Below are 27589 nucleotides of genomic sequence, written 5' to 3'. Positions count from 1 at the left end.
ATCTATGGACATTGTCCCGTATCCACATAGAATAGTTTTTTTCGATCTAACTCACATTGCTGCTGCAATGTTTTTTTTTTTTTTTTGGATATTTAGGCCAATTAAGATAAAATCATACACACAGCGCATACACAAAGACTCGAATCTAAGACTTCTTAGTTATAAGTCTAAACTCTAAACTAATAGATCAAGATGAGCTGGCTGGAGCAATGTACCTACAGTACCATCGTGCGTAAACATTCCAATGGAGGTAATGTGATGATGGGAATCAAATGTAATGGAAGTAGCTTTAGAATAAAGAATATTTTCTGCCTACCGCACCGTTATATTTGCCTCTCCTCCTTCGCCCGTTGGCCCAACGACTATCTCTGTTCGTTAAGCCAGACAGCACGACCAATGCTCTCCTTACTGTACTTCTTCTTGCTCCCACGCCTCCTCCTTTCTTCTTCACCCTCGCTCTCCTCCTCCACTTCCCCCCTCCTCTCCTTTCTAAAAATCTTCCCTTTCCCGCCACCATGGAACCAAACGCTCCCTCCATGTCGCTTCCCCGGCGTTTCCTGCTCCGCCACCGGAGATATCGTTGCGCTCAACTTCTCCGGCCTCGGCCTCTCGGCCGCCTTCGCGACCGCCGTGCCTCACCTTCTTCTTATCCCTTCACTTCACTATCTCGACCTGTCGCTCAACCACTTAACTGGCTCCATCCCCTCATCACTATTCATCTCGCTTCGCCTTCGCCACCTCGACCTCGGCCAAAACTACCTCACCGGCCCCATTCCTGAAGAAATCTCCTTCGCCGTTGATATGGAGTACCTCGGCCTATACGAGAATTTCCTCACTGGCGATATCCCGCCGGCGCTTACTCTCCTTCCGAATCTCAGATATCTTTATATTAACCAAAACAACCTCACCGGACGGCTGCCGGATTTCGCTGCTCATTGCTCCCTCTCCTTCCTATACCTCCATTGGAACTTGCTCACAGGACCGCTTCCTAAGAGCTTGTTCAATTGCCATGATCTGACCGTGCTCGCACTCTCCTTTAATCGTTTTGGAGGATCGGTGCCTGACTTATTTGATGAAATTCCCGGGCTTCAGCTTCTTTATCTTGATGACAATGAATTTGTGGGTGAGCTACCCAGGAGCTTGGGGAAGCTTGGGAATTTGACTGCAGCGATTCTTTCTAAGAATCATTTCAGTGGCAGTGTACCTGAAGAGATTGGGGATTGCCGTGCACTGCAAAATCTCGATCTTTGGGGGAACAACCTCTCTGGGACGATTCCATTACAGATAGGGAAGTTGAGCAGCTTGATTTCTCTTTCTTTATCAGATAATCAGCTCGTGGGTCCTCTGCCTGCAGAGATTGGCAACTGCTGCTCTCTGGTGGAGCTTGAGCTACATGACAATCTCATCGGAGGTCCAATTCCCTCCGAGCTTGCCAAGCTAAGGAACCTTGAAAAGATCTGGCTTTTTAATAATCAACTTGAAGGAACAATACCTCCCGAGATAGGGAAATTAAGTGCTCTTCGGGATTTGCAGCTTTATAATAATTGCTTAACTGGAAGCTTGCCTACAGAGATTACTCATCTGCGGAAACTTGAATATCTATCATTAGCCAACAATAATCTCACTGGACAGTTGCCTTTTGACCTTGGGAGAAGCACTGAGAGTGGTTTGATTAAGCTGGACTTGACAGGAAATGATTTCTATGGGCCAATTCCTGCTGGACTCTGCTCAGGTAACAATCTCACTGTTCTTGTAATTGGGCAGAATAGATTCAATGATACCTTTCCTGTCCAAATCGCTCTTTGTTCAGCTCTTACGAGGGTGATACTAAGTAATAATCATCTTCAAGGAGTTATACCTGAAAATTTGAGTTCGAATTCAAGAATATCTTACCTTGACCTTAGTAACAACTTCTTTGAAGGGAAAATACCACCAAGTCTTGCCCTTTGGCACAATCTCACAATGCTGGATATTTCAAAAAATTCTTTCTCAGGGCCTATACCGCCTGTTCTTGCTAAACTTTTAAATATAGAGACGTTACAACTGTCCTCTAATAGATTTACAGGCACAATTCCTCCTCAATTGGCTAACTGCACAAAGCTTCTTAAATTGGACATCAGCCATAATCTTGTTTCAGGGAGTATTCCACCGCAGCTTCTGAGATTGGAGAAGTTACAGTATCTGATTCTCGCTGAGAACAGGCTTACAGGTCATATTCCAGATTTGTTTACATCAAGCCAGAATCTGATAGAGTTGGATCTTGGGAAGAACATGCTTGAGGGAGCAATCCCTTATTCTCTAGGAAACCTTCAGTACATTTCTCTAGCTTTGAATCTCAGCAATAATAGGCTGTCAGGTGAAATTCCCAGCAGTCTCAGTAACCTTGATAAGCTTCAGATTCTAGATCTGTCAGGCAACTTTCTATCAGGACAAATACCTTCTAGCTTGAACAACTTGGTGTCCCTTTCTTTTGTCAATTTGTCTTTTAATAAGTTATCAGGCAAGCTCCCAGCTAGTTGGGTTAAATTTGCAGCATCATCACCAGAGTTATTTATGGGGAACCCTGCTTTGTGCTTGCAGACTAATGGTGGAAATTACTGCCAGCAAGCAATGAAACACAGTGGAAACAAAACTAGATTCATGGTGCTGTTCATGGTATTGCTCTGTCTCTTTTTTCTTCTAGCTGGAGCACTGATTACCAGTTACTTCAGAATGAGAAATTACTCTTCGCCGGCGGCAATTCATCGAGCAGACTTCGTTACAGATTTGCCTGAAGACCTGACATATGAAGATATAATGCTTGCAACGGAAGAATTGAGTGAGAAGTATGTGATTGGAAGGGGAAGGTATGGGACTGTTTATAAAACACAGATTGGTATGGGAAATTCTTGCTGGGCTGTTAAAAAGGTAGAATTGTCTGAGCCAAGTTTCTCTCATGAGCTGAAGATTTTGAACTTAGTGAGGCACAGGAACCTGGTGAGAATGCTTGGATATTGCTTAAGAGATGGCTTTGGCTTGATTGTTTATGAGTACATGCAAGGTGGAACTCTTTTTGATGTGCTGCACCAGAAGAAGCCACAGGTTACATTAGACTGGGAGGTTCGCCATCGCATAGCTCTTGGGATAGCTCAAGGTCTGTCCTATCTTCATCATGATTGTGTTCCTCAGGTCATCCATAGAGATCTTAAATCAAGCAATATACTTATGGACTCTGAGCTGGAGCCCAAGATTGGAGACTTTGGAATGGCAAAATTGATGGATAGTACTAATTCTAGTTCAACAAAATCTTCAATTGTGGGCACTCTTGGCTACATTGCTCCAGGTGATAAGCAATTTGTTCTTCCTGCATATTATATAGGGGTATCAATATTGACCCAACCAGAAAATCCGACCCGAACCCTATCTAAAAATTTCGGATTTGGGTTGACCCGAACACTAAGCGGGTCGGGTACGGGTCCGGCAAACCGAAAAACGGGTCGGGTTCGAGTTGACCTGGGAACCCAGGAATGACCCAAAAACCCATCTGCTCGCCTAACCGGCCCTGCCCGAGTCTGCCTGCCTGCCCCGCGACCTCTCCTACCCCAACTACCCCGCCTGCCTGCCTGCCCCAAGTCGCATCGCATCCGCGTGGCTTGTCCGTGACTGGCATCGTGTCACCAAAAATTGCCGCGTCCGCGTGATTGGCGTCGAGTCGCATCACCAAAAATCGTCCGCGTGACAGGCGTCGCATCCGCGACTCTGCGTGTGGCTTGCTGTCGCGTCGCCATCATCGCTGTCGCTGCCCCGCCAGCCTCCAGCACTGCTGCCCCTGTCGCTATCGTTGCTTCCGCTGCCGCGTTGTCCCTAAACCCTAAATGGATCATGTCGGGCTGACCCGAACCCAAAGCGGGTCAGGATCAGATCCGGAAAATGGACCCGATTTTACCAGGTCGTGTTGACCCGAACCCAAATAGTGTCGGGTCAGTTCCGGGTTCAACCAGAACCCGACCCGTGACCCGAAATTGACACCCCTAATATTATGCTTTTACTTGGAACAAAATTTTTTTTTTTTTTGATGAACAGCTTATATAATGAACAGAGCATGGATACTCAACAAGGTTGAATGAGAAGAGTGATGTTTTCAGCTATGGAGTTGTTCTTTTGGAGCTCCTCTGCAGGAAAATGGCAGTAGATTCAAGCTTTGAAGATGGAGTTGACATTGTCACCTGGATGAATACAAACCTGCAGAAAACTGAAAAATGGAACCTTTTCTGTTTCCTTGATGAGGAGATTTGGTACTGGATGGAAAATGAGAAGGCTAATGCTCTGAAACTGTTGGAATTGGCTATTTCATGCACTCACTCATCGATCAATGATCGACCTTCCATGAGAGAAATTGTGAGAATCTTATTTAAGTTGAAATGCTAATTGTATTTTTAGTACTTGCTGTAATGCTAATTCTTAGAAATCAAACAAATAGTTTGTATAAAACAAAATATAGATAGATTCAGTTTTATTATTGTAGATAGAAAGCAATATGAATTTCAAAATATTGTAAGTCAACAATTACAAAGAATCAAATATAACTAAGAAAAAAAATATATGATTTTTTTTACTTGAAATAATCAATAAATTTTCAGAATTAAAAAAAAAAAACCAAAGAAAATTGAATTTTTGGAAAAAGTATAAATCTTAATTTGCTAGCACTATTTTTTAGTAATCTAGACATTAAAATCAAAGCATACATAGCACTGCATGCAATATTATCAATTTATTCCTTAGTGCCCTTGCATGACAAGGTCTCTCTCTCTCTCTCTCTCTCTTATAATTATAATAAAATATATAAAACATAATTTATATTAAAAATTCATAGTTCAAAAGACAATCAACTCGTCCATTATTCAATAAACTATTTTATTAAAACATTAAGGTTTCTTTTGGAATAGTTTCTTACTGTTTTCTCAAGTAATTTTTTAGTACAAATTTTTTTACTAAAAAATTGCTTTAGAAAATAGTATAAAAATAATGCTTTTAAAAATTATATAAAAACTATTCAAAACGAAGTCTAAGATTTTGCTAGGGACGACTTTCTTACTGCTTAAAATAACTTTTTAGTATAAAAAAATATTTTTTCTCTAAAACATTGCTTTAAGAAGTAGTAAAAAAAATCATCCCAAATAAAATCTAAGTATCTATAATTAAATCCATGAAACTATCTGAAAAGTTGAAGCCACCAAAATCCACAATGGGCAAGGTGGTTTTCAGTGGAAGCACACTCTCTCAAGAACCCATCATACCAAGTTCTTCATGATGACTTCCATTTTATTGTTGGAATTCAAAGAAAGTCAATGCTTTGTGCTCCAAGGATTATTATTTCCAAGAAATTAACTAAGAAGAAAATAAAAATATTGATTTGATGTCACCATATATGCATTTAAATGGAAATTTTGTAAGGGCATCTCCAACGAAGAACTCCAAAATTTACGGCAAAATAACACAGAACTCCAAAATGGTGTGGTGCTGCTCCAATCGAACGTCATTTTAGGTGTTCTTCGGAAGTTAACGATCTTCTCCCTTTCGCGCGTTTTACCGGTTGAGAGAGTAAAATGGCGTGGGTTAACAGTGCTACGCCAATATTGGCGTCGCACTGTTCACCTGCAATTAAATGGCGGAAATGTTTGATTTCGGTTGGAGCGACGGACGGACGGCATATACTTGTTTGGCGTTCGGTTGGAGATGCCCTAAGAACTACAACGCAATCAAATTGTCTAAAGCAAAATTATGATTGAGTGCTATTGTTTAGTACCCAAATATATATATAAGCATCCTGTAGTTTTTACAAATGTTCCTCAATTGGGTTTAAGTCCCCTATTCTTCATTTGTTTAAATAAAGGCTCTAAGCTCAGATATGTTTTTCTTTGCGAGAAATTATTTTGTGCGGATGTCAAACACATCTCTACATCCAGAGACCAATCAGAATGAGCCACATCAACAATACCGAGCGCGGTACTGACGTGACTCATTCTGGTTGATCTTCGGACGACGTTCAACATCTGCACATAATAATTTATCCTTCTCTGAATCGCTTCATGTACTAATCTCAAGATTGCCGATGTGCTAATATTTCAATATTTCATGGCATTTAGGTTAACTTCATTTGTTCTCTTTGCAAGACCATAACCACTTGTTCTTGAGGGTGCAGAATTGCCAGTCAGATTATTTCTCACAAAATGGCTAGTGATCTTCAGGTCTGTAAGAACGGCGGCAGTGACATCTTCTAATTTCTTGTTCTTAATGCAGCAGCAGCTTCAGAACTTTGTTAACTTGCAGGAACAATATATAGTAGAAGACGAGAGATTATTAGGTGCAGAGTGCGGACGGGAAGAACCGCCCGCAACAAGTATTAGCGGGTGCTCGGTACCGCTCAGTAACGAACGGTACCGAGCACCCCTCAATGCTTGTGCGAAAGGTGTGCACTGCGCACCTAATAATTTTTCAATAGAAGACACACCACAGAACCTTAGATACTCTGTGCAAGACCATAATATATATATAAGAGAGAACTGTAGGGACAATGGATAACTAAATTTCAGACTAACAATTACTTATTAATGCAACCGGAAAAACAGAAAAATATAGAATCACAAAAATAATCTCCAACATCGTTTTATATCATTCAAAAGCTCAAATCAATAATCAAATTTCCTTGAAGAAAATATATTTGCCAATATTTCAAGTGGATTGTGATAGGTTATGTTTAAGATTTTCATTAAAACTTCATTTGAGACAGCTTTTTTAGTGCTTAAAACAATTTTTTAATACAAAAATTATTTTTTTTACACTAGAAAGCTGCTTAAAAAAGCAACAAGAAAATCATCCCAAACAAAACTTAAGTCTTTAATCACACCTCTGATGAAATAAAATCTCATAAATATATTTTTAATTCTTTCACGATGAATATAATTGTTTGATAATCATATGACTCCTTGATTTTGACAAAAAATGGGTATTGTGCTCATCTCTATTTCTACAAGCAGTTCACATGTTTATCTTCTTAATCATAGAGCCTCCCTTACGGCAAATCATTATGTGCAAACACTGAACGCAAGCTTACGCGGATTTGTTGCGCTTTTACTGTGTTTTTGATATATTTTTTGCAAAATGACAGCTAATAGCCTAATACATAATTTTAATTACATATTAGCTGTCATTTTGTTGCCCTTTTACTGGGTATTGGAAAAACGCAACAAAAGGGCAGCAAATACTCAATGAGTAAGATATTTGCTGCGCTTTTACTGTATTTTTGCAAATACTCAAGAAAAGGACAGCCAATATGCAATTAAAATTATGTATTAGTTGTCATTTTGCAAAAATACATCAAAAGTACAGTAAAAGCGCAGCAATCTGGACGCAAGCTTGCGTCTGGTGTGCGCACAGAATAATTTGCCCTGTTATTGTGGAGTTATCTTCCGACATCTCATTGTATCCACAAATTGCTCATATTTTTCAGGCAAGGAACCCAAAAGATTTATTAAAAGATTCACACCCTAGAACTCAACTTAAATACTCTTTAAGATTAAATTCAGGAGAGGACAAAAATTAGTTCAAGATAACTGATCAAATTTTAGAGAACAAATCTCAAAGAATAAATTTATTTTGAAAATTAATGAGCGCAATAGTTTGATTATTTTTTAATCGATTAATCTATTATATTATTTTCAATCACTTTGAAATTCATCTTCATCAAAATTGAATAGGATATTCTGACCCAAAAATTTCACATCAATTCAATTCTTAAGAAAGAACGACTAAGCAAGCAACACTTGGAATGCAAACAAATACAATTTAAAATGGTGGCATGCAGATCTTAAGCTTACTTTGAATGAAACTACTCAGGTTTAACTGGCCATTGGAATGCAGAAGACACTGAAGAAAAGAACAATGAATTAACAATATTATGGAATGGCCTCATTTATTAATATTTTTTCCCTAAATATTTCATAATGTTCATTCTTTATATCACCAAAAAATGTGAATGATACAGCAAAGTAGAGAGCTGATTACCCCCAACTGTCGCACTCTACCTGTTAAAAGATAGCATTTTTTCTAAACTGACTTCATGGAGAAACCTAAAACAGCTTGGCCTTGGATCAACAGATCTTCAGGGAACAAATTATATTTAACGAAGGACAGATTTGACCCCAACCTGTAAATTAAGGGGAAAAAAAAAGGATTTGGCCAAAAAATAAGACTTTTAGGAAAAGAAATGCAAAAGATCAAGAACGATTAATTGTTAAGGCCATACCTTCGCATCTGTGATCTTCAAGATTTATGGCAGATGATTTTAATGAATCAATACGGGAAAAAATTTTGTTTCAAGATATCCTGAGATCAATTCAATCAGATGGATTTTATAATTTATTATGTATAATATATTCAGGATAATCCAACCCATTCTGATCTAATTTATATTAGATTATTCTGACATAATTTTTTTTTCAATATCTGGTCCAAGCCATCAACTATAGTAGTTGTTTAATGGCAAATAAGTAGCTTGCAACAAGGGTAAATGATGCAACACCACTGCAGGCCATTCGCAATCCAATACCGCGAAGCAACAAGTTTCGATCTGCAGGGGACAAGCCAGTGACTCTCTCTATCCAAATTCCAGAAGTTTTCCATTTTAAGAACTTCCTTTCCATGCTTATGTACTGCATATAAGATGTGAACACAAGTATCATCACAAGATTCTCCTCAGAATCAAACAACAAGAAAATATATCTTTTTTTTGCCACAAAGAATCAACTAAACAGCTTTATCAAATCATCGCCTTGGAGCTGGTTACATGAATTCTCATTCTCCATTCAAGCATTGTAAGTGTCATATAAGATGTTTTTGCACGGAATTTTCTTTTTCACAGTTTCAATCCATGTTATATTTGGCCTGTCTTCTTTGTTAAATTGTGGAATCTAATTTTTCCCCAGCTAAAAACCATCTTAACCAAATTTGTTTATCTAAACCCGGGGTTTAGGGGCGGAGAAACTGGAAGATATCTAATATTTGCAAGTTATTTTAGCAAGACTATTTCAGGGATTTCACTGTATGTTTTTACTGCTCTAAATTTTTCTTTATAAAAGGGGGCATCGTCTTTTGTTGATATAAGATAGATTAAAACTACAAAAACTCTGCAATTGAAATCATAATATAATTTACAACGGAAACAATAGGACTTAGCCAGTAATTGAGTGAGGTGAACTCATATAAAATTCTTAGTGTGTTTTGTGTGTGGATCTTCTTTCTTTCTCTCCTTGCTTGGCACTTCGTGATTTGAACTAAATCTCACCTAATTCCCAACTGTTATTTTATAAATCTTTAACCACAAAATTTATGTCATAATGAACTTATTCATCAAATTAAACAATCCACCCAACTATAGTTTGTGATTCTATCTTAAGATTATATCCTGATATGGAAAAGTTTGAATGCCAAAGCAATCAATTCTTTTCTAAATCTTCTGCTTCATTATACTTCAAATTTCAAAGCATACCTGTCTAATGAATAAAGAAACAAATTGTGCTCAAGTTTTTGAAATCCAAACGGTCTTGGAAGGCTAGGAAGAGGCTTAAATCAAGGTAGTGAATTCAAAATCTATGACAACAGGCCAACGATACTACAATATTTACTGAAATGATAAAATGAAGGAATATGTCGCTATGAAACAAGGTTGGGATACCTTAGGCACAACAATACACTGCGATTGAGTTTTGGCTGTGTCAAAAGGATGAGAAGCGGCAGCAGCTACAGCTCCAGAAAATCCAGCAGCAAGGCTAGAAGCCAAAGGCGAAACTGGACCAACCTCATTGATTGATCTGTACAATATAAAGAGCGAGCTTAATAAACAAACATAAGAATCACTGCGCAACAGCAAAACAATATATAGACTTCATGAAAAACCATATAAATTTGTAAAAAGCAACGCCTGAACGTAATCATAGCCAAATTAGTCATCTTACACACAATACAAGAGGTCGTGGATTACATGAGAGTTTAATGGACTGATATCTGTGGGTAATGGATTAAGTTCCAAGGTAAATTTTTTGAAAGCATATTAGGTTAAAGGTAAGACACTACACCAAAATATTTCACTCTCATTTGCAAGAACTTTAAGATCTTAGTTCTGATTTCTCATAGGCGCAAGTGCATATAGCTAATTACCCCTCTTAGTGCGAGAAAACACTTTCGATTAAGGCTAGTAATTAAATAGACACTTAGTACCACCATCTTTTTAGTACCTACCGTATATTAGTAGCAGTTTTAGATATTTAGGGATACAAATTTATCACCTTGCGCTTAAAATTGGTGGCGGGGGAATGAAGGTGTACCCAATCAAGATCTCATGGTTCCATTGGCCGGGTCATTACGATCCTTAGTCTACTTAGTCAGAGGAGGTCATCGATCCAACCTAACCGAAAGATTTTTTTCGGCAACTATGGATTGCTTCGTACAAAGGTATTTTGTAAACCTGAGGTGAATGTTTATCTAAGAAACAAATTCAAGTCGATTTTAGCTAGCAGAGGGCATTATATCCTATCAAGTCTACCATATGATTCATTACTCATGGGTATTAACCATTGGGGAGCATACGGGCTCTGAAAGTAACCATAATATAGTGGTGTTTATCTGCAACAAAACCACCCAGTAAGAGCGCACCTGTTATAACGGCCTACCCAGTGAAGCCAATGGGTCAAACTACCAATTAGATAACACATGGCATGTTCTTATAAGCAGCAGATTGTTTTAGAATGAATCTTAATGATATTCTCGATTGGGCATTCGCTCTTTATAAGCTAAAGTTATTCTTAAATTCATTGCCCTGATCAAACAATTTTGGAGGATGGATAATTTTTACTTTAAGATATGGATGATTAATTCCCCTTTAAATTTGATAAATATCAAATCTTTTAATTTTGATAAAATTTAATAATTGACCGCTCCAGCTAGACTTACTTTAAGCACGATCATCATTTGGGTGTTTAAGTATTTTCATTTTACCATTTAAATATTGTCAACTCTACCCACTTGTTGGCGGAGGATCGAGTTCAATTTTAGTTCAAAGTGTATTTTGATACAAAAATCCCCTCCAGTTGAAATGCACCTTCAACGCGGCCAGCATAAGTGTGATACTAAAGACACATTAAATATATTGTATTTTTATCGAAGTTTGGAGGCATTTAAAGAGATAGAGTTCACTCCGATTGAAATTCAATTTCAACACAGCCATCATTGATGTGACATTAAAGTCACTTGAAAAACATTTATATTTATCAGAGTTTGTAGGCATTGAAAGGGATAAGGTCCCCTCCGATTGAGATTCAACTTAATATGGTCATCAACAAGATTTTAAATAATTCTTTTTTTTTTTTGTAATTTGAACCATGTCAACTATGTTTGCCAATTATCAGAATATCAAGTTCAACTATTGATTTTGCAAATTCGTTATACAAACGTTGAAACTAAGACCTCCAACTTATTCTACCGCCATTGCGCCGCTAATTCCAACCACTGTATGCATTGCGATCGCAATCGAGAACACGCTCGAGAATGAGATCATGATCACAACTGAGACCGTGATCGAGCCCACGAATGTCTTCGCTTCCTCTGGCGACCAGACCCACAGCCCACGCCCGTCCTAAGTCCATCCTAGTTCGCCTGCGCTTCCGATATGACTACAATGCCCGCCGTCCGCCTTTCACACGTACAAATCAACTCCAATTCCTACCCCGCACGGCTAATCCCGCATTCACGAACAAGGTTTTCCTGAGCAATTTGGAGCTAAAGAAAACTTCTCTGGAGTATAGTGTCATCATTGGCCTGAAGTCGATGAAATCAGATGATGGATACTTTTGTGGATTTCCCAGTCACATGTAGCTGCTTGTGCCCATCTTTATCTCAATATTGTTTTTAAGATTCAAAAGAAGGATATAGTTTCTGCGAAGCATCTACTGCAAATTTTCTCTCATTCTCCCTACCTAGTGAGACAAAGGCTTGATGTTGTTGTTGTTGTTTCCCTGCCTAGCTCAAATAGCATTGCTTCCGGGACTTTGGGAAGGCCTTTTCTTGCCGCATCTTTCTCATTTGAAGGCATGGCATGGCAGAGAAGCAGAATCTTTAGAAGGAGCATCCGGTGTGAAGTGGAAGCTGGAGTTTCTAAAGGAACTATATGTTGATCTTCTAAATATGGGTACTTCTAAATTTGCAACATTTTATAAGCGCTGGCTGATGGAGGACTTCAGGAGTACTGCATTCCTTTCTTCTCTTCCTCCTTTTGCATCATTTCCAGAAATATCAGAAGATGCTTATGAGATTGTTTCAGCTAAATCATCTAGTTCAAGTTATTCAGTTCCTTCTAAGGCTATTATTAGTAAACTAACATATGAATCTGTTTTGAACGAGACTAAAGAGGATTCAAAATGGATTGGAAAGTTGGGAGGCAGAGAAACTGAGATGGAGGATGTAATTGAAGAGAGGCCGTCAATGATGTTTGGAGACTATCGGAAAAAAATGCAAAAAAGGCCCAGATGGTTAATTCTTTGGAGTTTGGTGTCATTCAGCCATGCATCAATTCTCGGTCACTGAAACAGGGAAGGGAGCTAATGTTAATATTCAGGAAGCTGAGTTGGATAAGAATCCAGTCGTGCTCCCTAAGCTACTGAAGTTTACCGTGCGTGTGTCAGGCTAATGACGCGGAAGAGGTGTTTGATAGCATTCCAAAGAGAAACTTCGATACCTGTGCATGGACTACCATGATTATCGGATGTGGAAATCCTGATGAAGCTTTTAAAATTTTCAGTAGTACGGAGGAACCAAATATTTTTGTATGGATTTCCCTTACTGGTGGATTTGCTCGATTTGGTATGATTGAAGAAGCAATGAAATTATTGAAAAAAATCATTGAAGCACTACATTTGCATTGGTCGAGCAGATCAACTTGTTGATATTGAATTCCTAATCAAATTCATGACTGTGAAATTAGATGGAGATATGTGGAAAAATATTTTGTCTGCATTCAAAATTTTCAGCCCAGAAAGATTGATTTGATGTCTACCTCCCTCCCAATGACGCACCTCGATGGAGTCGAGCTCTTCTAATGCAAAGGGAGTATGATGTAGGAACATCATAGCTATAATTAGCTTAAGGACTAGCAAACCTTTAATATTCTAGATATTTTATTTTGATTTATAAATAGTAAATGTAAGGGAGTAGGAGATATAAAGAATATATTATGATTTTAAATCTTTGAGCTTGGTTATTCTATGGTTTGTGTATCTCCTCCAGCAGATCCAATTATTCCTTCAATCCACTACATCAAACACCCATGTGTCAACACCAACACATGGTACCTTACATGTTGGTTAAATATATAGGAAATTGCATAAATCTCCAGGGAAAGACGTTTTGGTATTATTTAAATTAAATTGTTATAAATATGTCCTACAAAAATTTAATATTTAGGGGAAAAATAAAATAATCTCCTGAGTATTCATATGTGGTTAATTAGTCTCAAATTATCATATTTCTCCAACATAGTCCCTTGACATTACAAAATTGATCACAAATAATGAAATAATCCTTTAGGCATTAAATTATGATCAATTTTGTGTAATTGAGGAACAAGATTGAGATCCAAATTTGTAACCCAATGCTCGTCAAATTTCTACCTGAGGGACAACCTGGGATCAATTTTGTATAATCGAGGAACTAAATTGGAAAAATGTAATGCTTTGAGACTAAATTAGCAACATACGAATATTCGGTAAACTAATTTAGGCTTTTTCCCTTTAATATTCATAATTACTTCTTCTTTTTTAATTAAAAAATAAAATTAAAACTTCATAAGGTTCGAGAGCCATACCTTGCCACCACCACCCTTCTTCATGTACTTCAAGGATAATTCCATTCATTATAGCAATTCATGTTTTCACAAGGTTCCCACAAGGAGTGCTCTTAGCTAAGGGAGAGCCTTTTTGTATCAAGTGTCGTCATCAACAGTGGCAATGATTGACCGCTAAAGAGATTGGGTCATTTGGCTTTACATGGCCCGTCTTTGACTTAGTCATAGTTAAGGACGAGCTATATCAACAAGAACATGGCATTAATGGCCTATCAAAATAGGCGAAATTAGCCAAAAGCCACTAAACTCAACTTAATAGACCATTCAGACTGGATCCCCTAGTTTATATAGCCAATTAAAACGTTGATATATTGTAATGAAGAATATACATTGCCTTAATAATCTTAATTCATAAAGTTGTTGAAATCCTTAGGCTCTTCTCCCAACAATTAAGATTGCAGTCAATAAGGAATAAGTCAAGGTGACTACATGTTGCGAAGCGAGCTTAGGCTCTGCACTGATGAAAACCTGTATGTCTGCTATTGTGAACCTATTTGGGCAAAGCTCTCAAAAAAAGTAAAATTTGTAATACAAACCTAATTTATCAAACAGCCCATAGCTAAGGTTATATGATACGGCATTTCCAAGAGAGTGAAGACTTACTCCAAATCTGTCAGAACTTCTTGAACTAGCCAATGATGCTCCCCGGGTAGGCGACCTCTTGGTTTTTTCCCCAAATGGGGGAGACGCCGGGAGGCTGCCGAATTTTTGTCTGAAATACAGACAATGACTTGTAATAATTTGGGACCTGGATTTGATTGAACTCAAAAGAACAAATGCAAAGAACTTGTACTTGAGATTATAGTTTGGAACAACTACAAGGATCACTTGAGCACATTTGAACAACAGAGGACTTTGGCATCAGACTTGAACCTGAATATGCAATGAATTCATTAAATCCAAACTTAAACCAAATGAACTCAAAGTTGAATCAAATGGTGAAAACTTGTAAGCTTGAACTTGTGTTTTGAAATCGATCTTGAACTCATACAAAAGACTTGATTTGAACTCAAGTGAACTTACCATTTATACCACAAAGAATTCAAACTTGAATCATATGCATAGAGCTTAACATTGAACATTCAAACTCAAATGACTTAAACAATTGATAAAGGACTTGAATTGGTACACTGGACTAGATTTTGAACTACAACAAAGCTTGGATGTGGATTTCATATTGACTCAAAGGAGCCATAATTTGAACCATTTGAACTCAAACTTGGAGCAAAGCTTGAACTAGATAAACTCAAATTTGAGTTTGGATTTGATTTTAATGATGACATAAAGAATTTCAAAATGAACCTTATAAGATCTAACTTGTATAGATTACAAGTGGTAAACTCCAACTTAAATGCAAAGGAAGATGCATGAGAGGCTTATGATTCCTACATCCCCTTACAACCAATGTACATGCAATCAAAATGTGAAGCTCTCAAATGAATATGGAAGGACATTCATGTTGATTTAGAATGCAAATCTCACTAAATAATAATTACCTAAAAATGAAGAGTGATTGCAAGCAATGCTTGAGGATGGATAAATTCTCTAGCTCTCATTCTTAAGCGATGACCATGCAACAAGGATCAAATAGAGAGATGCAATAATATCCTCATGCTTACAACACAAAGTCTTCAATGAGTATTCGTCATTTCAATGAAGATTTCAAACTCATCGCGCACGTTAAACAATCTTTGAAGGCAAATAATTTGCAAGGGTGATCTATTTGCAAGTGATAAGAAGATAGTGAGAGATATGGTTGGATCACAAAGCTATGATAGGGGGTTTGAATCCTTGAATTGATAAAGCTGAAATATAAAGTCCTAAACCTCAAGTTTTGAACTTTTTGAATTAAATGTTAATAAGCGAAAGGGAAATTCGTTGCATGCAAAGGACAACGACACGCCACCGGATCTGCAACACTTATGCAAGCAGACAGAAGGTGTCCACAAGACTACGACACGCCACCGGATCTGCAACATTCGTACAAGCAGACAGAATGCGTCTACAAATATTTTCAAAATATCCCTACACGTGCACCGTAGCTTGTATACACATAGGTACACAAAGGAGTATGTCAAATTAATGAAATTCCCAAACACCCGCATGGGTCCCGGCGAACATGTTATTGGTACACACGTGACGTCTAGGGATGCTACGCGGCTTATTAAATATGGACCTGATCCTCCTAAGCAAATAAATAGGAGTTGACAATGTCCGATAAATAATTATAAAATGCCCCCAAACACCCGCATGGGCCCCGGCGAGCGTGTTATTGGTACACACATGACGTCTAGAGATGCTACGCGGCTTATTAAATATGAACTTGATCCTCCTAAGCAAATAAATAGGAGTCGATAATGTCCGATAAATAATTATAAAATGCCACCAAACACCCGCATGGGCCCGGGCGAGCGTGTTATTGGTACACACGTGACGTCTAGGGATGCTGTGCGGGTTGACAGGTGAATTCAAGTTCGAAACTGGTCCTTCTATACGGGTCAATAGAAGTCGACAGGTTTCGAACCAACAAACAAATATACGGTTGTGGCGATCGTTATATTTGTATTAATGCATTCATATTAGGCCTTCAAGACCTATAACAATGAGAATTCACTATCAATGGCATAAAGCCAACGAAACCCGATCCTCTGTCGACAGCCCGACAGAGTTGACAAGGTTCAATCCATAAAGAGAAATTACCCCAAACACCCCGATGATTGTCGTGTTGAATGCAGATCTCAACCGGAGGGGCTCACAAATACTTTCAAATGCCTCCTAAAAGTCTATTCAAAATCCAAAACTCCACAAAAATACCAAAATCCAAAAATTCCAAAGATAATCCAAAATCCCAAAATCCAAAAATATTTAAAATTGAAATAAATCCATCAATAACTTAAAGCAAAATACATCCACCCTCCACAACAGTTTGTCAGGGTGGACAAATTAAAATTTACTTTTGCTCACAAAGAGCCAAATGCCTAGTCGAAAATATCACTAAGATCCATTCTCAAAACAATCTCCTGCTAGTAAGAACGTGATACGTGTCCTCTAACCGGCGATTTGCTGCCAAATGGCACCGCATAATAAACGGTTATGACCCGGGGCCCTCTGAACCGAGTGGTTTTGCCGCCAAATGGCACCACGAAATACTGGTTATGGTCAGAGCCGATGCGTTCCTTATTGGCATCAAATCCTTGAGATATGAATCAATAGGATATGATCGATATGGCACAAAGCCCTCTGTAAGCTAAGGCGAATTCAAATTTGTCCCCTTAGACAAACATTCATCCCAGGTCTACAAGGTCCCCTTGGACGAAGCAACCCATGGTTGCCGACAAGGATCCTTCTGTCAGGTTGGGTCGACTACCTCCTCTGACTAAGTAGACCAGTGACCACAATGGCCCGGGATGACGGAACCATGTGATCTTGATCGGGTCTATCATCCATTCCCCCACCATCCGCTTTAAGTGTTAGATGGTGCAATTTCTAATTTTAAATATTAAATCTCCAAATACCTAAATTCAAAATACAATTTTCAAATCCAAATCCATGCTGTTATTATATGCTAGATAACACGTATATTCTACGTATCTGATTGACGACTAGCCTTAATCGAAAGTTCTCTCTCGTGATCGGGAGGGGTAATTAACTATAGGGGCTTGCGCCTATAGGAAACCAGAACTCATAATATAAAATCATCACAAAATGAGGTCGAAATCTCTGGGTAGTGTCTTATCTACAAACCCATCTGCCTTCCAAAATTTACCCCAGAACTTATTCTGTTAAAACTACCTCGCCGAATAAGAAGAAAAGCGAGCGGAAGCCGGGGCCGAATTTTTGGAGCCCACACACCCATGTGTCAACACCAACACATGGTACCTTACATGTTGGTTAAATATATAGGAAATTGCATAAATCTCCAGGAAAAGACGTTTTGGTATTATTTAAATTAACTTGTTACAAATATGTCCTACAAAAATTTAATATTTAGGAAAAAAAATAATCTCCTGAGTATTCATATGTGGTTAATTAGTCTCAAATTGTTATATTTCTCCAACATAGTCCCTTGACATTACAAAATTGATCACAAATAATGAAATAATCCTTTAGGCATTAAATTATGATCAATTTTGTGTAATTGAGGAACAAGATTGAGATCAAATTTGTAACCCAATGCTCATCAAATTTCTACTTGAGGGACAACCTGGGATCAATTTTATATAATCGAGGGACTAAATTGGAAAAATGTAATGCTTTGAGACTAAATTAACAACATACGAATATTCGGTAAACTAATTTAGGCTTTTTCCCTTTAATATTCATAATTACTTCTTTTTTAAAATTAAAAAATAAAATTAAAACTTCATAAGGTTCGAGAGCCATACCTTGCCACCCTTCTTCATGTACTTCAAGGATAATTCCATTCATTATAGCAATTCATGTTTTCACAAGGTTCCCACAAGGAGTGCTCCTAGCTAAGGGAGAGCCTTTTTGTATAAGTGTCGTCATCAACAGTGGCAATGATTGACCACTAAAGAGATTGGGTCATTCGGCTTTACATGGCCCGTCTTTGACTTAGTCATAGTTAAGGACGAGCTATATCAACAAGAACACGGCATTAATGGCCTATCAAAATAGGCGAAATTAGCCAAAAGCCACTAAACTCAACTTAATAGACCATTCAGACTGGATCCCCTAGTTTATATAGCCAATTAAAACGTTGATATATTGTAATGAAGAATATACATTGCCTTAATAATCTTAATTCATAAAGTTGTTGAAATCCTTAGGCTCTTCTCCCAACAATTAATATTGCAGTCAATCAGGAATAAGTCAAGGTGACTACATGTTGCGAAGCGAGCTTAGGCTCTGCACTGATGAAAACCTGTATGTCTGCTATTGTGAACCTATTTGGGCAAAGCTCTCAAAAAAAGTAAAATTTGTAATACAAACCTAATTTATCAAACAGCCCATAGCTAAGGTTATATGATACGGCATTTCCAAGAGAGTGAAGACTTACTCCAAATCTGTCAGAACTTCTTGAACTAGCCAATGATGCTCCCAACAATTAATGCCTTCACTCTTCAATAAGAAATTCCTTGGATGAGATAAGCTGTTGTCATTAACAAAAATACCTCCATTTCACTGCCAACGCTTCTTAATAACTAGCGACTAATAACTCAGTAAACCCTATACGTTGGAATCAATCCTTTCCCAAGCTAATTCCACGAGACCAGCACGCTAAAAAGTCCATTGAATGTTGAGTTGAGCGACATGGTTAATCAAAAGTGCTCAACTTATTGATGGAGTAAAAAGTAATGAGGGTTTGCATTGATTAAAAATCTTGAGTCCGCGTCGATGAAAATCCTAATCCAACACCGGAGAAAATATAACCATAAACATATACAATTTACCAGAATGAACAAATGTTTCTCAAGCTCTTCCGCATGGGGCATAAGAGTTGCTCTTTCTCAAGCGATCAATCATGATAAAGGAGATAAAACCTTCTAGTTTCACAAACCTAAAACAGACAGTTCCTCAAAATAAGTTGACCTAATAATTAAATACTTTGTTTACAGAAACTTTGGATCACCACACACCATTGCTAAAGATCAAAAAAATGTGCAATAACAATATATTTGATTCTTTGCCAGCCAAAAATGGCAACCACACCCAAATTAGAAGGCAATAGCAATCTAACAAAATAAAAATATATAAAGGTACACATAAATTAATATTTGATGTAGGATCAAACTCTATAAACATTCTTTGGACACACGTTCGGTGTCACCCTTCTAACCCATTGTTTCTTTGCCACCTAGCTGGCTACCTCTATCACGCCAAAAAAGATCATGTATGAGCCTGCAATTACATAAACATAATTGCATCTTTTCCAAGTTACCACCTCAAATTGACCCAGGCAATTTGATGCACTGAGTGTATGCATTAATTTTTTAACCTAGCTTGTGTAAAGTTGGCAATTATATATAGTAAGAAAAACAAGAGTGTCATAAGCCCATGCAAACATATTTTCATTAGAATGCAATAAACTTCAATACAAACCTTGGTGATGGTGCCAAATGAAGAGCTTTCCAGGTTAGCATTCCAATGTGTAAGAATTGCCATACTGCGAAGAAAAAGCCACCATAAAAACAGTCCCTAGCAATTCCAGCTCGAAGCCCTCTCCACATAGCATTCCAACCCTCCAAAGATATGATGTCTGAAGGTCCATTGACAAAGGATGCAAGCGGTGGCCTTCCAGAACCAGTCAACAACCATGGGTATCGCTTCAATGCAGGATCCAGGTTTGAATGCTTTGCAGGCAGGGATGATAGAAGACCAACAGTATTGCTCCATGCCTTCACATCAGGGGTATATCTTGGTAGTAATTTTGAAATAATTGAAGTAGAGTCTGGCATAGACTTGACGGTCCTCAGAATGTTGGATTTTGACGTAGAAGCTGTTTGTTTCCTGTGTTTTAGAAGTTCAAATGGGGTGCGAACAACAGCCTCTACAGCACCAGCCGCTATGCCAGCCAACATGGCCTCTGATACATACACATAGGTATCTTCCCTTCCATCTAACATTTTATAATCCATAATTAATGTCAAAATAGTATTGCAATTTGAATGGCATGTTCAAGCAGATGAAACAAGCAATATCCAACATTTTAGGTAAGAATAGCATGTTTAACCGAAAGAAATAGAAACAGCAATTATTGTCACAAAAGTTACTATTATAATTAAAGTGATTATCCAATTCAAACTACATGGACTCCACAAATCAAACTGAAGGAAAAGGTAGCTTAGAAACTATAATCATTTTGAAGATTGCTTGCTTCATGATTTCAAACCTATTTAAATTTCTTTGAATATTACTTATACTTGCTGATGTCCAGAAACAAGGGTGACAGCTAAAACCATAATCAATACAGAGTTTTAAAAAGACAGAATAGTCTTAAATAGAACATAAGGACTGGCGCATAAGTGCATTTGAACATTTCAAATCATAGCATATTTTAAATTTACAAATTAATTTTATATATAATGCTTGTTTCAACTACAGTTTAGTCAGGGCATCCATTTTCCTGAAAATGCCAAGCGTTTAGAACTAATAAATTCCAAAATCCCCTGGGTCTTGTCCTGTTCGGACAAAATGCATCTAAAAGCAGAGTAGGACTCCATGACTTTTCAATATTTATTGGAGTAAAAATTAGTAAATGAGTTTTTCTGCTACAAGAATGTGTACTTACATAGGTTCCCCTGTCATGGGGAAAACAAGAATCACATATGTTCGTTTTGAGTAAAGGAATTGAACTGTTATTATTATGTCTTCCTACTTCAGTCATCCAAAAAACAAAGTTGAAGAGAGATTTAGAACTTGTTATTAAGTCGATATAAATCATGAAACTTCGTATCTGTGCTTTTATATATTAATTAACTTGTTATATGAAATTTGGAGAATTCATATAACAAGTTATGAAGGTTATATTAAAAATAAGATCTAGATCTAGGTTTTTTATTTTACCTTGATTTAAGGAACGTCTCAACTTGTATTTCGGCTTCTTTTTTTTCTTAACTCAAGATGAAAAACTTCTCTGAAGGAACCGAGGTTGGAGAAGCACTGGATGAAGAGCTTGCAAGGCTTCGATGAAAATGGTTTAAAGCGGTTCAAACCAGCTAGTCTAGAGTAATGGGTGTAATTCAAGGATATTTAACCAATATGACATTTACATACATTTGACCAGTTTGAGTGGTCAAACAGGGTCAAGCCACCTAGGATATACCCTGAAAAATGTTTGGGTGCTGGTTTGGTCAAATCCAAGGGGTTTAAAATAATGTATTTGGTATTTCAATGAAGGAACTTTTATGTAAGCGACTTTAATCAAATTTGGTGAGTTGGCCGAGTCAACTCACCATGGGTTGACTCTCATAGGGTTTGGATCTTCTTAAGGCATGAAGTAAAGTGAGGTTATGTGATGTTCAAGTGACCTCAGGTAAAAAAATGAGGTCAACATTGTCCGTTATCTTGCTCTACACTTTATGAACTTCCTAAATTCTTCAATCAACCCTTGTGTAATGTTTAATAAAGTCTGCAAGTTCTCCAATGGTTCCACTGGTTTTAATGGTGATAAATTACTTATTGAAACTAACTTTATAAGTAGTTTTTCCTAAAGAAAGCCTTAGAGAACATAACACAATGGAGAAAAATGATTCATATAGTTGACCCCACAGTGGGATAAGGGCTTAATGTTGTTGTTATTGTTGTTGAAGCCTTAAGAACCACCACAAGGATGCTTCCTTCAAAAAGGTAAATGCACGCTACATTTGATCACCAAGAGAGAAAAGGAAAAATGAAAACATGCAACATGGTCAATCATGTATGAGTTGCACTTATAAGAATCCAGATTGGCATCATGAAATTTGTGAGAGGCAGAACCTTGATGATGTAAAGAGTGTAAGCATTAGTCGGTTAAGCAATTTGCTTAGCCTCCTCTTCCAATGGACTCTTTGTTTTGCTCTCCACCATATCCAAACAATCATCTCATAGCGAGCAGAGGAGACAACAAGGAGTAACACCTCTCACTTTGAAGGGTGAAACGAAATAATCTAGCACCAAGAATTTGAAATAAATTAACATATACTTTTTTTATAACCACGCCTGAAGCTTGACTCCTTATTAACAGGAACCAATGTTAACGCCACAGGAAAGGCTATACAGGATGATCACCATATGAGTGATTGAATGATTTGTTGTAGTCAATTACATTATTGCTAGGAAGGTGACTTAGATGAGCATGGTAAAGACATTGACGAATAATATGATCCAGTGTAGTTGGTTGAAAATTTATCGAGGACCCTTTAATGAATATGTCTTCCATGTGTCACAGGTCCATGAGGGTATTGCAGCTAAATAGTTTCTGGATGACTTTCCTTATTTGACTAAGAACTTCTTCGATTTGTTAGTTGTTAGAATAGCCTATCATGAATGACTTGTTAGAAGATTCTGGATGATATATCGATGACCAACAGATTAGAACAATTCGATGAAATTCAATAATCACAGCCTAAGTGTCAGTCTTAGGTTTGGTTCGACTTGATTCAATGTTGACTTAATGCAACTAACCAAAGTAGATTAAGAATGTAAATCACTACGCCTCAAAATAAGTAAAAAGGGGAATACGGCATATAAAAAATATTACCATCTTACCAACCAAAATCTCTCTTTTAATCAATCTAGCTCAATCTCATGCTAGAACAAGTATCCTAGTAACACCACTTTGTCTATGTTAATTATCTTTCGATAAATTTATTCAATAAACAGGAATTCTTCTCAAGTGTATCCTAATTTTATGCATATCTTTCACTAGCATATTTCCTAGCTTTATTTGACTGACGGGCAGATTCAAACATAAACAAGAAATGGAAAAGGCCAAGAGGGGATGTGTTTCTTAATCAAGATCTATCATTTAATGCGGGACAAAATAATCTGTCCTTAATGGAAGAATGTCATATTAAGCAGAATCCTAATTGAATATTTCATCGGTTTGCAGTATGCTGCTTTAAAAAAAAAAAATCGCACTGAATTATTAACAGAAGAACAACTGTCATCTAAAGCAGCAATGGGAGGCTGGAAGATCTACTGATTCAATATAAAGTATCCCTTCCTACATGGAGTCTTAGATGCATACTTGTCAATGGCGCAGAATGGTGCGCGTCATGGCACACGGCGTGGCGCGGCGCACCTACTGAGCCATCTGCATGGCGCGGCGCATAGGTTCAAGTTGACGGGCGCCATTTGCGCCATGTCTGCGCAATGGTGCAAGTCGTGCACAATTTCAATTTAGGTTATATAATTTTTAATTTTTTATATAATTTTAATTTCAAAATAATATAATAATAAATTTTATATTATTAGTTATTTATTTCTTAACTAAACCTAAAAACCTCATGCTTCAGCCCTATTCACGCTCGATCTCTATAGCCATAGCCGCAATACTCACGCCCACACGAACTCTGCCTCTCTCACGCTCGATTGAAGCCACAAATCTCGCAAACGCCCAATTATGCAATTCAGCACAGGATTTAGCGTAGATTTCACCTCCCTTCAAGCGTCAGGGTACTCCTTCCTTCCGCCTCCATTCACGGGTATTCATAGCTCTCTACTTTTCTTGAACTTCTCTCCTTTATTTTTGTTATACTCCCGCATATCTCCTTCCCTGCTTTTCCCTCTTATCCTTTTCCTGTATTATTAGATTTACAATGCCCTTCTTGAGGTTATTGTAGCTATTTAAATGAGCAAAAGTTTTGAATTCATGATTTTCTAGTCACAATAGAGTCTAACAAAATCATTGCTCAAAGCTACCCTCTATCATAATGATATGAATACAAATCATAATATTAGAAAAATTTATAGATATGTGACAACTAATAGCATATGCCCTTAGAAATTCTTGTATTCAAATAGGTTTGGCAGTTTTATTTGTTCAAATTATCTTGAACATGCTTGTTTAAACAAATTTGCTTGAATGTATTGTTGTGCATGAAAAATTGGAATAATGCTACCATAAACAAAATTTTCATGAAATTTTGGAATAATGCTACCAGCACCATTACTTTCTTTCTGACATAAACAGCAGCTATATCAGTTCATTTGCAACCTCAAAAAAGAGTGCATGTATATTCTCAGCACAGTTGGAAAGGAAACAACTTTCCACATGATATTCTGCTAGCAACTAAAGCATTTGTTAAAAGAAAAATAAAACTTGCTTATCAAGTGTCATATTTCACAACAAATAAGTAGAAGGAATCATGTACTTTCAACATTTCATACAAAATTTAAAATTTTAAGCTTTTTACCAGCATAAGAAAATTTCTGCAGCATGCCCTTTAAGCATTATATAACCTTTTTTAAGCATAGCATAAATTTAAAAGTATATGTAACATAGGAGCTTAAAGAAAGAAAATTTGATTACTTTTTTTCCCCTAAAAGGCATCATAAAGTGAAATGGAACAATGATACCTGTATAAAAGGCCGATAATATTTCAAAAACTCCAAAACGTGCTCCGGTTCCTGAAAACTTTGCCATCGTTGACAAGCCTAGACCATTATAAAGGCCTAATAAGAGATAAAATAATATTTATGTTAGATGGCATGAATGCCATGTATTGAAATTTCAAACTCTTCCAGCAATGTTAGTATGATTAAAAACTGTGATAGCCATGTAAAAATTGACATGCCATGCCAAGTCATTAGATGGCATGTACCCATTCAAAGTCATCATTCAACAGCATGTAAAAATTCATAATATGTAGATATGAACACTCTTGAATGTACAACTTTCATCTTGAAATAAATCAAGTAAATGTGCATGTATGGCCCCTAACATTCATATACAATATTTTCCAAACAAAAACCGCTGTTAAAGAAGTAAATTAACATAATAGAAAAGACAAACAGAAACAAAGGACAGCTGCGGAAGTTGTGGCATGAAATAAATAAAATTAGAATGTACATTTGAAACCTTAATGTCAGCAATAATGCCCAAATCAAGAATGTTTCATAGAACTATAAGCATAAAATCCTTTGCCGATTGTTTTAAACAGTCTACACTAGTGCAGATATTTAAACAAAGACACTGCTCCTTTGTTGACTGGTAGAAATTCTCAATTAAAACAAGCAAACAGCAAAATACAATCTAAACACATGAAATGAAAATTCAAACGCCAAAAACAGCTACAGAGATCTGTGAAAAGACAAACCTGAAATCCCAGAGACCGATCTCACTCTGTCCAGCACCTGAGAAAAACCCAGTTTTTGTTTAGACCCGGCACCCACCTGTTGTATGAAACCATGGGAGAAAACCAGTCGAAAAAATATATTAAAATCTTAACTACGCCAATCGGTGGAAAACAATGTCAATTAAGCTTGGAGTTATGCTAACAATGAATAATGTGCTCATAAGGCATGCGAGAGAACGCGGAAGAGAGAAAAAGTACCTGGACGAGGGTTTTGAGTGTGTCGAGCGGATGTGCGATGGAAGACGAAAGAACGACGGCGGCAGAGGCAGCGACCGCGTGACCGGCGACGAAGTTGCCCTCGAAGGGACCTCCCATTTCTCCTGCCTGGAAACTCGACCGAAGTGGCGGCAGATCAGAAGCGTAAAGGTTTTGGAAAGGGTTTAACCTGGGTCGGTCCTTCGGCCTTCTCTTAGCGCTGGAAGCCTGGACCTCATTAGATGATGGAAATTTGACTTTATACGTGCGAAAAATTTTCCTTTTTTTTCCGCCGCCGGGAGATGCCGACAAAAATACAAAATAAAATGACTAGCACAAAAACTGAATATCAACAATCTCGAAAAAAAAAAAAAAACACAACTCTTTTTGGCCTATTGGTTGAGAGCTTAGGCTTCCAACTAAGAGGTCCAGAGCTCAAGTCTATGTGTATGCGTTGTGTGTGTGAGTTTGCCTTAAATGACCTAAATGTCCCAAAAAAAAAAAATCTCGAAAAAAGGACAAAAACTAACTTGCAATAAAATCTCAAAATTGTATTTAGGTTTCATTTTGATTTTTTTTTATTTATTTTTTTAAATCTCAATAACAATTTTTATTCTACATTAATTTTTGTTATTTTTAAAACTCCTAAATTATTTTCAGTATAAACTAAAGTTTCATTTGGAATGACTTTTTAATGCTTCTTAATGCAGTTTTTTAGTACAAAAATTAAATTTTTTTCACTAGAAAATTACTTTACGAATCAGTAAAAAAAATCGTCCAAAACGAACATTTTTACTACCTTTTAAAGCTAATTTTTAGTACAAAATTAAGGTTTCATTTGAGAAGGTTGTCTTACTGCTTTTTAAAACAGATTTTTAGTACAAACATTTTAATTTTTTCACTATAAAGCTGCTTTAAGGCTTTCATTTGAGAAGGCTTTCTTACTGCTTTTATTTTTTTCACTATAAAGGCTTCATTTTAGAAGTTGTAAAAAAGTCATCCTAAATAAAGTCTAAATTTTGTACTAAAAAGCTATTTTAATAAGCAATAAAAAAACTATCTCAAATAAAACTTGGGACGACTTTCTTACTGCTTCTCAAAGCAATTAAAAAATTAAAAATTTTGTACTGACAAATTGTTTAAGAAGCAATAAAAAGTCACCACAAAACGAAGCCTAAATCTTTTTCAATTTTTACATATAGACTTCAACCGATTTCAATTTGACTTCAACCGATTTCAATTTGAATCGTGGTTAGAATATTATTCCAATTCTTCAACTTTAAAGAAAGGTAGAGCTCCACCTTGATCGAGAATATTCAAATCTTATCATACATTATAGCCAGTCCACAAACACCTCCTCTAGTAGAGAGATTATTGGGTTCGGACACCTGACAAAGCTTACGTTCAATATTCACAGTATTGAGCTTGATATTGTGAAGTACTGAGTATCGTTTTCGTGTCGTGTCAAATATTGACACCCCTACTCGGTACCGAGTATGATGTGATGTGGCGCACGTCCGATATCCGAACCCAATAATTTACCCCTCTTTTAGTGATGTCGTCACTTTTGAACTCCTATGAACTCCAATCCACCTTGCATGCACATAGCCAGTCCTGTCATAGCCTTCCCAATGAGCTTCATTCCTCACTCATATGCCACAGG

General features: G+C 37.1%; 2 protein-coding genes across 2 annotated transcripts; one reads left to right on the top strand and one right to left on the bottom strand.

The window, feature by feature from the left end:
• Positions 1–375: 375 nt before the first annotated feature.
• On the top strand, positions 376–4545 carry LOC110106042 (leucine-rich repeat receptor-like protein kinase PEPR1). The gene is made up of 2 exons (XM_020835765.2): positions 376–3322; positions 4079–4545. The coding sequence occupies exons 1-2, from the start codon at positions 397–399 to the stop codon at positions 4405–4407; spliced, it is 3255 nt and encodes a 1084-aa protein (XP_020691424.2). The 5' UTR covers positions 376–396; the 3' UTR covers positions 4408–4545.
• A 3361-nt stretch (positions 4546–7906) lies between these two features.
• LOC110106070 (mitoferrin) lies at positions 7907–26240 on the bottom strand. The gene is made up of 7 exons (XM_020835809.2): positions 25930–26240; positions 25693–25768; positions 24953–25048; positions 19994–20510; positions 9713–9848; positions 8285–8690; positions 7907–8185 (listed from the first exon to the last, which is right to left on the bottom strand). The coding sequence occupies exons 1-6, from the start codon at positions 26044–26046 to the stop codon at positions 8502–8504; spliced, it is 1131 nt and encodes a 376-aa protein (XP_020691468.1). The 5' UTR covers positions 26047–26240; the 3' UTR covers positions 7907–8185; positions 8285–8501.
• Between the last annotated feature and the right edge of the window lie 1349 nt (positions 26241–27589).

The sequence above is a fragment of the Dendrobium catenatum genome, unplaced genomic scaffold (genome assembly GCF_001605985.2).
Source record: "Dendrobium catenatum unplaced genomic scaffold, ASM160598v2 fragScaff_scaffold_1497, whole genome shotgun sequence".
In the NCBI taxonomy this organism is placed as follows: Eukaryota; Viridiplantae; Streptophyta; class Magnoliopsida; order Asparagales; family Orchidaceae; genus Dendrobium; species Dendrobium catenatum.
This window is presented reverse-complemented; position numbering and strand designations above follow the sequence as displayed.